The sequence below is a fragment of the Eptesicus fuscus genome, chromosome 8 (genome assembly GCF_027574615.1).
Source record: "Eptesicus fuscus isolate TK198812 chromosome 8, DD_ASM_mEF_20220401, whole genome shotgun sequence".
Lineage (NCBI taxonomy): Eukaryota > Metazoa > Chordata > Mammalia > Chiroptera > Vespertilionidae > Eptesicus > Eptesicus fuscus.
In genome coordinates, this window is record NC_072480.1 from 10,314,744 (window position 1) to 10,329,881 (window position 15,138).

The following is a 15,138-nucleotide window of genomic DNA, read 5'->3' on the forward strand; positions in this document are numbered from 1 at the left end:
CACAATAGAATTAAAATCTACAAGTGAATAAAATCAGCAAGTAGTCTCTGTATACCACAAATAAAAAGTAAGAAAAGCTCTAGCCAGTTTGATTCAGCGGATAGAGCATCGGCCTTTGGACAAAAGGGTCCCAGGTTCGATTCTGGTCAGGGGCATACGCCCGGGTTGTGGGCTCAATCTCCAGTGTGGGGTGTGCAGGAGACAGCTAACCAACGATTCTCTCCCATCATTGAATTTTCAATATCTCTCCCCCTCTCCCTTCTTCTCTGAAATCAATAAAAAAATATATATTTTAAAAAAGAAATACCTAGGAATAAATTTAACCAAGGAGGTGAAAGACCTCTTCTCTAAAATCTATAAAACACTGAGGGAAGAAACTGAGAGGGCTGTGCTCATGGATAGAAAGGATTAATATTGTTAAAATGATCATAAAGCTCAAAGCAATTTACAAATTCAAGGCAATTCCAATCAAAATACCAATGTCATTCTTCTTAGAATAGGAACAAATAATCCTAAAATTTATATGGAACCACAAAAGACCCAGAATAGCCACAGCAATCTTGAGAAATAAGAACAAAGTTGGAGGTATCACACTCACTGATCTCAAACTATACTACAAAGCTGTATTAATCTAACTGTATATTACTGGCACAAAAACAGACAAATAGATCAATGGAACAGAACAGAGAACTCAGAAATAGATCCTCACTTATATGGTTAAATAATCTATGACAAAGGAGGCAAAACATATAATGGAATATCAACAGTGTTTTTAACAAGTGGTGTTGGTAGAATTGGACAGATAACTGCAAAATAACAAAACTGGACCACTCTTTTATACCATATACAAAAATAAACTCAAAATGAGTTAAAGACTAATAAGAAAGGCCTGAAAACAAAAAAAATCTTAGAAGAAAATATAGAAAGTAAACTATCTGACATCAGTCTGAGTAATATCTTTCTGGACATGTCCCCTCAAACAACAGAAACAAAAGCACAAATAAACAAATGATACTACATCAAACTAAAAAGCTCTGCACAGTGAAAAAAACCTTCAATAAAACAAAAAGGCAGCCTACTAACTGGGAAAATATATGTGCAAATGATATTAACCAAGAAGGCAGGGGTGGAGAGCATCAGACTCACGGGCCTTATCAATTGGTCTGACCCTGCTATGGCATAAAGGGTGAGTTAATTAAATGTTTGACACATAGAGCATGCTAATTTTTAAGTTGGTAATTTTCTATGGCCCTTGAATGATGTTATAAATATCCAAATGGCCCTTGGCAAAAAAAAGATTCCCCATCCCTGCAGGGTTGATATTCAAAATATATATAAATATTTTTATTGATTTCAGAGAGGAAGGGAGAGGGAGAGAGAAATAGAAACATCAATGATGAGAGAATCATTGATCAGCTGCCTTCTGCACACCCATATCAGGGATCGAGCCCACAACCTGGCATTTGTCCTTGACTGGAAACAAACCTGGGATCCTTCAGTCTGTAGGCTGCTCTATCCACTGAGTTAAACTGGCTAGGGCCAAAATTTATTTTTAAAAATCATACAACTCAATAACAAAAGAAATAACCCAATCAAAAAACGAACAGAAGACATGAAAAGACATTTCTCCAAAGAAGAGATATGGATGGCCAACAGACAAATAAGATGCTCAACATCACTAATCATCATGGATATGCAAGTCAAAACCATAATCAGATATCACCTCACACCAGTCTATGACAATGGCTATTACAAAAAAGTACACAAATAGCATGTATTGGTGAAAAGATGGAGAAAAGAAAACCCTTGTACATAGTTGGTGGGGCTGGAAGTTGCAGCTGCTATGAAAAATAGTATGAAGATTCCTCAAAAAACTAAAAATAGATACAGCATACATTCTAGCAATTCCACTTTTGGGTATTTATCCAAATAAAATAAGAACACATTCAAAAACAGATAGGCATTCCTATGTTCATTGCAGCATCCTATATAATAAAAGGCTACTATGCAAATCAACTGAATGGCAGAAGGACTGGTCGCTATGATGCGCACTGACCACCAGGGGGCATACGCTCAATGCAGGAGCTGCCTCCTGGTGGTCAGTGTGCTCCCACCAGGGGAGCACTGCTCAACCACATGCCGGGCTCACAGCTGGTGAGCACAGCAGTGATGGGAGCCTCTCCCACCTCCACGGCAACGCTGAGGATGTCTGACTGCCGGACATCCCCCGAGGGCTCCTGGACTGCGAGAGGGCACAGGCCGGGCCGAGGGGGCTCCCCCATCCCCCGAGTGCACGAATCTCGTGCACCAGGCCTCTAGTTATTTATAATAGCCAAGATATGGAAGCAACCTAGGTGTCCATCGATAGATGGATAAAGATACACACACACACACACACACACACACACACACACACTGGACTATGATGCAGCAATAAAAAGAATGAAACCTTGCCATTTGCAACCACATGGATAAATCTAAAGGATATTATGGTAAGTTAAATAAGTCAAGCAGAGAAAGGCGAATACCATATGGATTCACTTATATGTGGAATCTGAAAAAAAAAACACAATCTTGTAAATCTTATAAATTAAGACTTCTATAAATGGAAAAAACTGTATTTCTAGTTGGAAAAACTATTACTAAGATATTAACCACCCTCCCTCCCCCAATTTTACAATCCCAATAGGATTCTAGCATAATTTTTTTTGAAATCTAACAAAAGGATTCTATAGGTTGTCTAGCAATAGGACTTAGTAATATGACATCCAAGTACCCAAATCAGAACCAAAGGTTTCAAGGAGTTTGTGAAGCTCTAGACTAAATGAAAAATAGTACCTGTGGCCCTGGCCGGATGGCTCAATTAGGTGAACGTCATCCCATGCACCAAGAGGTTGCTGATTCGATTCCTGGTCAGGGCACATGCCTGAGGTGCAGGATTGATCCCCAGTAGGAGGTGTGCAGGAGGCAGCCAATGTTTCTCTCTCCTATCAAATGTTTCTCTCTCTCCCTCTCTCTAAAATAAATAAAAACATAGTGGAAAAAAAAAGAAAAGAAAAATAGTACCTGTACACATGCTCCCATGGGAACACTAGCACACTTTCCTTGGATGAAAGAACTTGTTTTCATTCAATTCTCACTGCATTCGTATTTTTAATAACATTTTTCAATTACCGCTGACATGCAATATTATATTAGTTTCAGGTATATAACAGTGATTAGACATATAACTTATAAAGTGATCATTCTAATAAATCTAATGCCCATCTGACCCATACACAGTTATTAAAATATTACTGACTATATTCCCCAAGCTCTACTTTACATACTCATGACTATTTCTTAACTACCAATTTGTACTTCTTAACCCCCCTTCCCCTTTTTCATCCATCCCTCCAGTACCCCTCTCATCTGGCAACCATCAAAATGTTCTCTGTATCTATGTGTTTGTCTATGCTTTGTTTTGTTTTTTTAGATTCTACATGTAAGTGAATCATATGGCATTTGTCTTTTAATGTCAGACTTCACTCAGGAGAAGACCTTCTAGGTCCATCCACTTTGCTTCAGGTGACACGATTTCATTCTTTTTGAAGGCTGCATCATATTGCATTGTATATATGCACCATTTCTTTATCCATTCATCCACTGATAGATACTTTGGTTGCTAACATACCTTAGCTATTGTAAATAATGCTGCAATGAACATACAGATGCATATGTCTTTTCGAACTAGTGTTTTAAGTTTCTTCAGATAAATACCCAGAAGTGGAATTGCTGGGTCCTTCTTTGTCTCTTGTAGCCTTTGTTTTTAAAGTCTATTTTGTCTGGTATAAGTATTGTTACCCCAGATTTTTTGTTTCCATTTTTACAAAATATCTTTCTATTCCTTTATTTTCAGTCTGTGACTGTCTTTTGACTGAAAGTATTTACAAGCAGTATGTAAGTGTCTTGTTTTATCATCCATTTGGCCACCCTATGCTTTTTTTAAAAATTAGAACATTTAATCCATTTGCTGATAGGCAGTTATTGCCATTTTAATATTCACATTTTTAACCTTCCCCCCCACCCCCCTTCTTTTTCTTAAAGAAATGCCTTTAAAACATTTCTTGTACTACTGGTTTGGGATAATGAACTCCTTCAGCTGTTTCTTGTCTGTGAAACTCTTTATCTGACCTTCGATTCTAGATAGCAGCTTTGCTGGGTAGAGCAATCTTGGTTTTAGGTCCTTGCTATTCATCACTTTTGAGTATATCATGCCAATCCCTTCTGGCCTGCCTAGTTTCTAATAAGAAATCAGCTGACTGTCTTATTAGGAGTGCTCTTTGTCTTTAACCTTTGTCATTTTAATTATGCTGACTCTTGGTGTGGACCTCTTTGGACTTACCTTGTGTGGGACTCTCTGCACTTCCTGGACTTATATATCTATTGACTTCACCAGGTTAGGGGGATTTTTTCATCATTATTTCTACAAATAGGCTTTCAATCCTTTGTGCTCTCTCTTCTCCTTCTGTACCCCTATGAATATTGTTATGCTTGTTGTTGTCCCAGAGGTCCCTTAAACTAGCCTTATTTTTAAAAATTCTTTTTTCTTTTTGCTATTTTGATTGGGTGTTTCTGCTACCAAATTGTCCATTCAATCTATTGCTTCATGTAATCTACAGTTGATTCCCTCTAGTATATTCTTCATTTTAGTTATTGTATTCTTCATTTCTGCCTAGTTATTTTTCATCTTTTCTATTTCCATTTTTATGTTTCCTATCTCTTTGCTGAAGTTCTCACTGAGATCACTGAGTATCATTATAACAGAGCTTAGAACTCTGCATCTGGCAGATTGTCTCCATTTTGTTTAGTTCTTTTTCTGGAATTTTTTTCTGTTCTTCCATTTGGGACATTTCTGTCTCCTCATTTTGGCTGCCTCCCTGTGTTTGTTTCTTTTTTTTTTCTTTTTTTATTTTCTTTTTTTATTTTTTAATAAATCTTTATTGTTCGGATTATTACAACTGTTTCTCCTTTTTCCCCCCCATATCTCCCCATCACCCGGTTCCCTCCCCCCGTTGTCCTTATCCATAGGTGTATGATTTTTGTCCAGTCTCTTCCCATACCCCCCACACAGACACCCCTTTCCCCCTGAGAATTATCCATCCACTCCCATTCTATGCCTCTAATTCTATTATGCTCACCAGTTTATTCTGTTCCTCAGATTTTTAATTCACTTGATTTTTAGAATCACTTGTTGATAGATGTTTGTTGTTCATAATTTTTATCTTTACTTTTTTCTTCTTTTTCCTCTTTTTAAAGAATACCTTTCAGCATTTCATATAATACTGGTTTGGTGGTGATGAACTCCTTTAGCTTTTTCTTATCTGTGAAGCTCTTTATCTGCCCTTCAATTCTGAATGATAACTTTGCTGGGTAGAGTAGTCTTGGTTGTAGGTTCTTGCTATTCATCACTTTGAATATTTCTTGCCATTCCCGTCTGGCCTGCATAGTTTCTGTTGAGAAATCAGCTGACAGTCGTATGGGTGCTCCCTTGTAGGTAATTAACTGTTTTTTCTCTTGCTGCTTGTAAGATTCTCTTTGTCTTTTGCCCTTGGCATTTTAATTATGATGTGTCTTGGTGTGGTCCTCTTTGGATTCCTCTTGTTTGGAGTTCTGTGCACTTCCTGAACTTGTAAGTCCATTTCTTTCACCAGGTGGGGGAAGTTTTCTGTCATTATTTCATCAAATAGGTTTTCAGTATCTTGCTCTCTCTCTTCTGGCACCCCAAAAATTCGGATATTGGTACGCTTAAAGCCATCCTGGAGGCTCCTTATGCTATCCTCACACTTTTGGATTCTTCTTTCTTTCCGCCTCTCTGGTTGGGTGTTTTTTTCTGCCTCATATTCCAGATCTTTGGTTTGACTCTTCGGGTGTGGTGGTCTACTCTGTATATTCTTTATTTCAGACAGTGTATGCATAATTTCTGACTGGTCCTTTTCCATTTTTTTAGTATTCTCATTTAGGTCCTTGAAGGTCTCTTCAAGTTCCTCAGCGGTTTTTAGAAGATTCTTGAGTAACCTTATAACGATGGTTCTGAACACTGTGTCGTCCATTAGTTTGCTTTCATCTATCTCTCCTACTTGTGACATACTCCGATGTCTCCACATTTTGGCTGCCTCCCTGTGTTGATGGAGTGGCTTTGTGTGGTCGGTGACCTATAGGGGCCGGTAGCTCAGCTTCCCCAATCACCCTAGGTGGTCACTCTTGGTACTCCCCTTTGTGGGCTGAGTGGAAAGTCTTGGTGTAGTTAAAAGCCCTGATTGCTGTTGGTACACTGGGAGGAATTGACCTCCGGTCCAATTGGCTGTGAGGGCCTGCTGTCTATATAACGGAAGAATTGCTGTGCTGGAGACACAGTAGGGCTTTGGTGCTCACGACAGAAAAGTCACTCTCACTCTCCGACCGGCCGAGAGTCCCTCCCGTAGGTGTCTGGGTCCCCCACGTGTCTCCAGAAACGAGTTCAGAGTGGTTGGGATTGTTGGTATCACTGGCGGGAGTTGATCTCCAAGCCAGCTGGCTGTGAGGATCGGCAGTGTCTCCGCTGGGAGAGCTTCTGTGCTCAGCTTGGATGGGGCGGAGTCTCAGGGTGGCGCAGACAAGCTTTGGTTTCCCGTCTGCTCCGCCCTAAGAGGGCCGGTTTCTCCGTGCCCGAATTAATGGCTGCGCGCCTCCCTAAGAGGGCCGGTTTCTCCGTTCCCGAATTAATGGCTGTGCGCCTCTGAGAGAAGGCAGCTTTCGAGCCTTGCCCGCTGCCAAACAGCCCAGTTTCTCCCCGACCGCAGCTGGACCTCAGTGCAGTCGGGCGGCCCTGCTTTTCTCCCAAACGAGAAAGCTAGCCACGCAGCGTCAGCTGCCCTCCCTCTCCGCGCGCGCTGCGAGCAAGCCTGCCGCGTATTCAGCCGCCCGCCCTTTCCGCGCTCACGGATCTCCGCACCTCCACAGCTCCTGAGGCTCAGCGTCCCCCTCTCTTTTTTTCTCTAGTTGTAGGTTTTTCACTCTGTCAGCTTTCCGGTGGTTCTGGACGGTGTGCGCTCTGTTTTCCAGTTGTAGTTTCAAAATTGTTGTGGTAGGCAACAGTTAGGTGTTTACCTTATGCCGCCATCTTGGTTTCTCTGTGTTTGTTTCTATTAGGTAGAGCTGCTATGTCTTCCAGTCTTGGTACAATGGCCTTACGTAGCAGGTGTCCCTTAGGGCCCAGTGGTCATCTGAACCAGGTGCTTTAGGTATGTCCCTTGTGTGGGTCGTATGTGTCTTCCTGTTGTAGTTGAGCCTTGATTGCTGTTCAAATGTCAATGAGAGGCTTGACCCTCATATTGACTGGCTGTGAGGATTGGCAGAGATTATGATGAAGGTGCTGTTTTGCAGGGGCTGACCCTAAGGAGCTCTGGTACCAGCTGAGTCTGCCCTTCGGTTGTGTCATTTGTGGAGGAGGTGGGTAGTGCTCTGGTGTGATCTGAAGCTGGCAATCATGTATGTTGGTTCTGGGACCGCGTGGCTCTGGTGCAGGCCAAGTTCAACTGCTGCCTGTGGCCCCACTCTGGGCCATTTGGTATGAGCTACAAAGTGATTTGCAGATGGTTGCCACTTGTCCTGGGCTTAAGAGGTGCCTGGGAGAGGCTAAGCTGTGAACTGAGGCCAGCTGCCACTAGTGCTGGGCTGGGGCTGCTTAGCAAGAGGTATAGGGGCATACTGAGGCCAGATGCTGGTTTGGGATCTGTAAACCTTTGAGAGATTTTAGGAAAGTCCACAACATGAGACTAGACAAGGTGTTTTGAAGGGAAAAGGTACTTGAAGTGGTTTGGGTGGGCCAGCAAGCTAGTGAGGAGGGGTCTCAGAGAATCACTAGGGTGGAGTATATTGTGTTAGCAAGGTTGATGGAAACTCAGATATGATGCCTGTCTGAGCATGTAGGTTGGGTTGCGGGAGGCTCAAAATAGGAAAAATGGCTTCTGATAGCATTTCTGTCTGGAGAAAACTGCTCCTCCAGCCCTCACCCTGAAACCAGTCAATTCAGTTTCTCCTGAAAGTCTCTGGTGCCTTTCCAGCTGCCTCCCTAGCACTGGAGTCCAGAAGGATTGCATCCAAGCATGGTTACCTTAAGAGGAATGCATGGGACAAGGGAGCTACAACCTCCACTGGTTTTCACAGACAGAAGTTATGGGGACTTCTCTTCCCAAAAGGGGAGCCCCTTGTGCCTCAGGGGAGACCTCGACAACTGAGATATCCCTCCCAAGCTATATCTGCCACGAACGAGTATGGAACCAGCCCATTAAATTTCTTTCCCTCCCACCAGTTGATATGACTTCTTTTGTGAATCCTTAGTTATAGGACTTCTGTTCAGTGAGCCTTCAGGCAGTTCTCAATGACGGTTGTTCTGTAGTTTAGTTGTAATTTTCATGTGGTTGTGGGAGATGACGAGCACAGTGTTTTTCTCTTCTGCCATCTTGACTGGAAGCCCCTCAAAAGTTGATCTTTGAAAAGTATAAGAAGCCCCAGCCGGCTTGGAATAGTGGATAGAGCATCGGCCTGCGGACTGAAGGGTCCCGGGTTCGATTCCAGTCAAGGACATTTGCCCAGATTTTGGGCTCGATCCCGTGGGGGGTATGCAGGAGGCAACCAATCAATGATTCTCTCTCATCATGATGTTTCTATCTCTCTCTCCCTCTCTCCTCCTCTCTGAAATTAATAAAAATGTATTAAAAAATTTTTAAAGAGAAAAGTGTAAGAAAACTGATCAAAACTTTAGCTAGACAAATAGGCTGTAGGAGCGCCAAAGCAACCCACAGACTCTTCCAGGTGCCTCCAGGCAGGCTGTGCTATCTGTCCTTCACTGCATTTTTTTTAAAAAATATATTTTTATTGATTTCTTACAGAGAGGAAGGGAGAGAGATAGAGAGTCAGAAACATCGATGAGAGAGAAACATTGATCAGCTGCCTCCTGCACACCCCCTACTGGGGATGTGCCCCAAACCAAGGTACATGCCCTTGACCGGAATCGAACCTGGGACCTTTCAGTCCGCAGGCTGACGCTCTATCCACTGAGCCAAACCGATTTCGGCCCTCACTGCATTCTTAAAAGATCTTGGACCCACAAAGAATTCAGTAATACAAGTCTAAAAAAACAAATAAGAGCCGCCTCTCTAAAAAAAGGCATTTTAAAATAAGCATATAAGGGAAGACATTCATTCTTAAAACGAACAATTATTGAAATAAAGACAAACAGATCTATGAAATCAGACGTGAATATGATAAGTAGGGGTATCAAAAATCAGTAAGGAAGGACATTTAATGTATTTAGAAAAACTGACAATTTGGAAAAAAGAATTAAAGCTAAAATAAAATCTTGATTAAGCAAAGACTGAAAATCGAAAAATATGCAATGTATATATAGTACGCAATCTTTTCTGTAAAGAGTGAGTTAAGACCTATTTTCATATTTGTTTTTATTTGCAAAAAACAAAACAAAACCACAAAACAGTGGGGAAAACACACAAGAAACAAAAAATGAGGCGAGAGAAATAGGACTAGATAAGGATGGAGAGAAAACAAAATTTCAGGATAAATGAATGTGAGACTGGTAGAAATATATTGGTCTATTGTTCTGTTTTTTGACCCATGTAAATACATTTTTTAAAAATAATCAAAAACCTCATCAAATTAATAAGAAAATTTATCCATGTTTCCTTTGGGTACTTTAGTAGGCTGAATATTGGCCACCCAAAGATAATACATCCCAATATATAGAACCTGTGAATGTTATCCTATATCAGCAATTTTCTTTATTTTTTTTTAAAAAAGTATATTTTTATTGATTTCAGAGAGGAAGGGAGAGGGAGGTAGAGATAGAAACATCAATGGTGAGAGAGAATCATTGATCAGCTGCCTCCTGCATGCTCCCTACAGGGGATCGAGCCCACAAGCCGGGCATGCCCTTGACCGGAATCAAACCCGGGACCCTTCAGTCTGCAGGTCGATGCTCTATCCACTCAGCCAAACCAGCTAGGGCTATATCAGCGATTTTCAACCAATGTGCTCCAAGAGCACACTAGTGTGCAGCAAGAATTTTTAAAACATGTATACCTGAGTATTTAGTCAGAGGGACTGGCCAGCCTCTTTTCCCTTAGATTGTCAAGTAAAATAATGACAACAGCAAACACAAAAACAGCTGTCTGGTGTGAATGAATCAAAATTATACCATTTTTTATTTTTTGTCAGATCAGCAAAAAATATATATATATATATTTGGTGTACTGCAGAATTTTAGTAATTAGTTTATGTGTGCCATGAGATGAAAAAGTTTGAAAATCACTGCCTTATTGTGGTAAAATGTTTACAGATGTATTAAAATAAGGATCATGAAAGCAGGAGATTGTGCTGGGTTACCTGGGTGGACCATAAATTACATCACAAGTGTTTTGTTGAGAGAGGCAGAGGGAAATTAGATACACACAAAGAGAAGGAGCCAATGTGACCATAGAGGCAGAGACTGGAATGAGGTGGCCACAAATCAAGCAATGCCATCAAGAAAAGGCAAGGACTGGACTTTTCCCTGGAGGCTCTGGAAGGAGCAGAACTGCTGACACCTTGAATTGATGTAATATTGATTTTGGACTTCTGGCCTCCAAAACTGTGAGAGAATGCTATTTTATGCCACCTAGTCTGTAGCAATTTGTTATAGTAGCTATAGGAAACAGGTAGCAAAGGACATCAAAAGAAAATTCTGTCTACTGAGGAAAACATGCCCCCCAAAATTAAAAATTCTTAACATCATTAGGAATAAAAAACTGAAAATATTATAAAATACAATTTCCTGATTATCAGTTTGACAGAGATTAAACCTAATGGAACACTCACTTCTGGCACAGGCAGGCAATGAAATGGACATGGTATGTTAGAACAACAATCTGGCAAAATAGATTTCAAAATGTTATTCTGACCCAATAATCAAAACATGTTAAAAATATTATACGCTTCAACCCAAAATGTCTAATTCTAAGAATCTACATGAAAGATAATAATTTCTATTAAAGATGTATATATAAATACAATACAGGCCCTTAAAAACTCTATCTTTGAAAAATATTTTACATGAAAAATATCTATTATATACTTTTAAGTTTAAAAAGGGAAAGATATAATTTGAATAGTCTATGATTCCAGTTACAAAAATGATTGTAATAATCTATGTAAAATATTTTTTAAAATATATTTTTATTGATTTCAGAGAGGAAGGGAAAGGGAGAGAGAGAAATATCAATGATGAAAGAGAATCATTGATTTGCTGCCTCCTGCACGCTCCCCACTGGGGATTGAGCCCAAAACCCGAGCATGTGCCCTTGACTGGAATCGAACCTGGGACCCTTCAGTCCCCAGGCCGATGCTCTATCCACTGAGCCAAACCAGCTAGGGCTATGTAAAATATTAAAAGGGTGCTGGGTAATGAGTTCTTTTTTCTAACCTATATTTCTTAGCACTTCGAAAATTTTCTATAACACAAATTCAGGGTCTTTAGGGGGAAAAAATTGCTTAGAAACATATAAAAATGTATACAAAGAAAAGAAAAATTGAATACAAAGAAAAAAGTTACTAAATTAAGAGAACAAAGACATTCCCTTAGCAACAGAATATGGCTGTAGAATTTCACAATTAGAAAAAATTCAAGAGTCTTGCTTTCAATGTCATTAATTAATATAATGAAGAAAATAAATAATTCAAGAAATATCTGTTTTATACAGGTAATTCTCCTTCATTAAACGTGTCATTTTAAAAATGTGCTTCAGCCTTCACCTTAAAAATTTAATTACTTTTAGTTTTATAAACCACCTCTACTATCATAAAAGAATTTACTCATTCTTCTTTATACAACCATATAAATGACTAACCAAAAAACTTGATTTCTGTCATAAAGAATAAAGCTAATTAGAAGTATAAAGATGAAAGATAACCTACAAATGCTTAAGACTGGAAATGTCCAAAGAGACCTAAAACAAAATCAAATAAATCATAGCAACAGAAGCACTCAATATAAAATATCGACAAAAATTTAGACTAGAATAAAGCAACATAATTTAAAAAAACAAGTATATATGATTTTATTAGATGTTAAATGTAACCAACAAATTATTGTGGTTGATAATAAAGATGGAAAGGTAACTGAAAAACAAAACAAAACAAAACACAACACAACTATACATGGAAGGCATGATAATTCAGAATCTGATTTACCTTTTAAACACACGTAAAAGAAAAGCGTCAAAGTGACAAGCTAATCTTGCTTCTCTAGTGGCTAAAAATAAAGGTCTATGATGTCTCAAAGTCTAAAATTTGTGAAGATTAAATGGTTAATTCCCCAGAGTTACTACTACTTGTTTACTACCACACTGTATACTGCAGACAGCACTGCCCAAAGAACTCTGTGCAATGATAAAAATGTTCTATATGTGTGCTATTATGGTAACCAATGTGGCTACTGAGCACTTGAAATGTGAATAGTGTGACTGAGAAATATTTTAATTTTTATATCATTTTAATTAATTTTATTCCCAAATATACTGGTGGCCACCATACTGGACAATGCAGTTTTAAGCCCTCTGTGTGTACCTAAATATATATTTAAGGTGTTTGCTTTAAATAGGCCTCTTTAGTATTTGTTTACATTGATTCTATTTATTATAAAACTGCCCTGGCCTGTTTAGCTCATTGGTTAGGGCCTCGGTCCACAGATTGAAGGGTCATGTGTTCAATTCCCAGTCAAGGGTGTGTACCCCGGTTGCAGATTCACCAGCCTCGGTAAGGGTTCATGTGGAAGGCAACCAATTGATGTGTCTCTTTCACATCAATGTTTCTCTCTCTCCCTCTCTTTCCCTCTTCTCTCCCTTCCACTCTCTAGAAATCAATAAAAAAATAACCTTGGGTGAGAATAAATAAATAAATAAATATTATAAAATAAGTTCTATACAGGAATGAGTTCACTTCCTTATGAGTTCAACTTCCTTAGTAAAGCACACACTAGGTGGATAAATATGTAATCAATGTTTGATAAAACAAGATACTTTACCAGCTCCATCTGAATCCTCTACCATAGGATTTATTTCTACCATGGTTGCATCATATTTCAGAAAAAGGTTGTAAAGCTTGACCATGTTTTCTGCTGCAGAATCCACAACATTAGGTGGAAATCCCATCTTCTGTGCAAGCTGAAAGCAATTTGTCTCTTTATTACAGGAATGCCACATATATCCAATCAACATTAAATTATTGTAAATAAAAAAGCTATTTTAATAAGCACAAATCATATGAAATCAAACATTAATCACTGAAATAGCAGCTATTAATAAATGGTTAAAAGTTTTTATCCAAAATCATAAGGCAGGTGGAAGCAGTACACAAAAACAGTACAGAAAACCAGTGAAATTGTAACAGAATTATCATGTATGTATGTACACAGAGAAAGTCTATAACTTTCATCAGATTCTTAAAAGCGTCCATAAAAGTAAAACCACTGATCTATTTTGTTTACATAAGATAGTATCTCTATCATTACAATTTTCAGGGGGAAAAAAAGGAGAGAGGAACAGTTAAAGGCCACCATAGGGATGTGATATCCAGACTAGTTTACTCAACAAAAGAAAGAAAAAAGATGGCAGAGTGAGGGAAAAGAAACCGATAAATTAGATGAGAACCTATGAAACATTAACCAATACCAATGAAGGACCTTATATGGATCCCCATTCAAAAGAAAAGAAAAAAAAAAGAGATAATTAGGGAATTTGAATGACAGGATAAGTAATGATATTAAGGAATTACTGTTAGTTTTACTAGTTATGGCAATGATCTTTTAAAGATACATATTGAAATATTTATAGAGGATATAAAGAAAAATATGGTAGATACTTCTTAAAGTTTCCATTTCAAACAAGATATTAACATGCCTTGACATTTAAAACATTAAAAAAAATTTTTGTAAATAATTTCTCTTGTACAAAGTTGATTCTCTTTCTTCAAGTATTATAATTACCTAACCAAAAGCTAGAAATGTTTTGAAATGCAACATACCCGGACAGCTTGTTCCTTTTTGATGCCTTCTACAATATCAATAGGTTCTTTAACTATGGCTTCAGGAGTCTCTGCAGCAACATCTTCAATGTTGACACCACCTTGAGAACTTCCTATTAATACAGGACCCTAGGAGAGGAGTAAACAGCTAAAACATCTAGATTTTATTTGGACCAGTCAATAAAACTTTAAAACCTCTATGTGCACACTATGAGACTTATGCATCTATCACTCCCCATTCCTATTTTTATTTTATTTATCTATTTATTTATTTTAAATATATTTTTATTGATTTTAGAGAGGAAGGGAGAGGGATAGAGAGATGGAAACATCAATGATGAGAGAGAATCATTGATTGGCTGCTTCCTGCACACCCCTACTGGCAATTGAGCCCACAACCCAGGCATGTGTCCTCGGTCGGAATCGAACCTGGGATCCTTCAGTCCACAGGCAGACACTCTATCCACTGAGCCAAACTGGCTAGGGCCCCATTCCTATTTTTAAATTTCTGTGAGAATTTATCCTAGTATCTCCTGCACAATGCCCCTTATAATAAATGTTCAACTGAAATTATGGAAAAGAAGTAAAAAGGAAGAGAAAGAAAATAATTCTCTATGAGGGAAAAAGATTAAAAATATATACAAAATTTATAACAAGTTAATATAAACATGCATATGTGAAATAGAACCTATGCATTTTCTGAAAAATCATAATGAACAAGTCTAATAAACTCAAGTTCCAGATTTTATAAGCTCCAGGCTTATAAGTCAGTAAAACAGAAAGCTACCTACCTTAAAAAATATCTCAGGCTACTATCATCCTCCCTAATAAAAGAGTAATATGCAAATTAACCATCACTCTGCTACACCCATGAGCCATGCCCACCAGCCACGCCCACCAGACAATCAGTGCGAGTATGGAAATTAACCCCAACCAAGATGGCTGCCGCCACAGAGAGCAGGAGGGAGGCTTGGGTTTCCCCAGCAATAGAGGAAGCCAAGCTTTCCACACACCCTGGCGGGCCCAGGCCTCTGCTCAAGAATA

At 38.9% G+C, this 15,138-nt stretch overlaps 1 protein-coding gene across 1 annotated transcript in view; it reads right to left on the reverse strand.

Annotated features, from left to right (window-relative positions):
* Nucleotides 1-15,138, reverse strand: part of SUCLA2 (succinate-CoA ligase ADP-forming subunit beta) — a 75,648-nt gene that overhangs the window by 29,978 nt on the left and 30,532 nt on the right. Inside the window, exons 5-6 of the mRNA XM_008152061.3 lie at nucleotides 14,095-14,223; nucleotides 13,097-13,235 (exon numbers count right to left, since the gene is read on the reverse strand). Of these exons, the coding sequence (XP_008150283.1) occupies nucleotides 13,097-13,235; nucleotides 14,095-14,223 (268 nt within the window). The remainder of the gene's footprint in view (nucleotides 1-13,096; nucleotides 13,236-14,094; nucleotides 14,224-15,138) is intronic.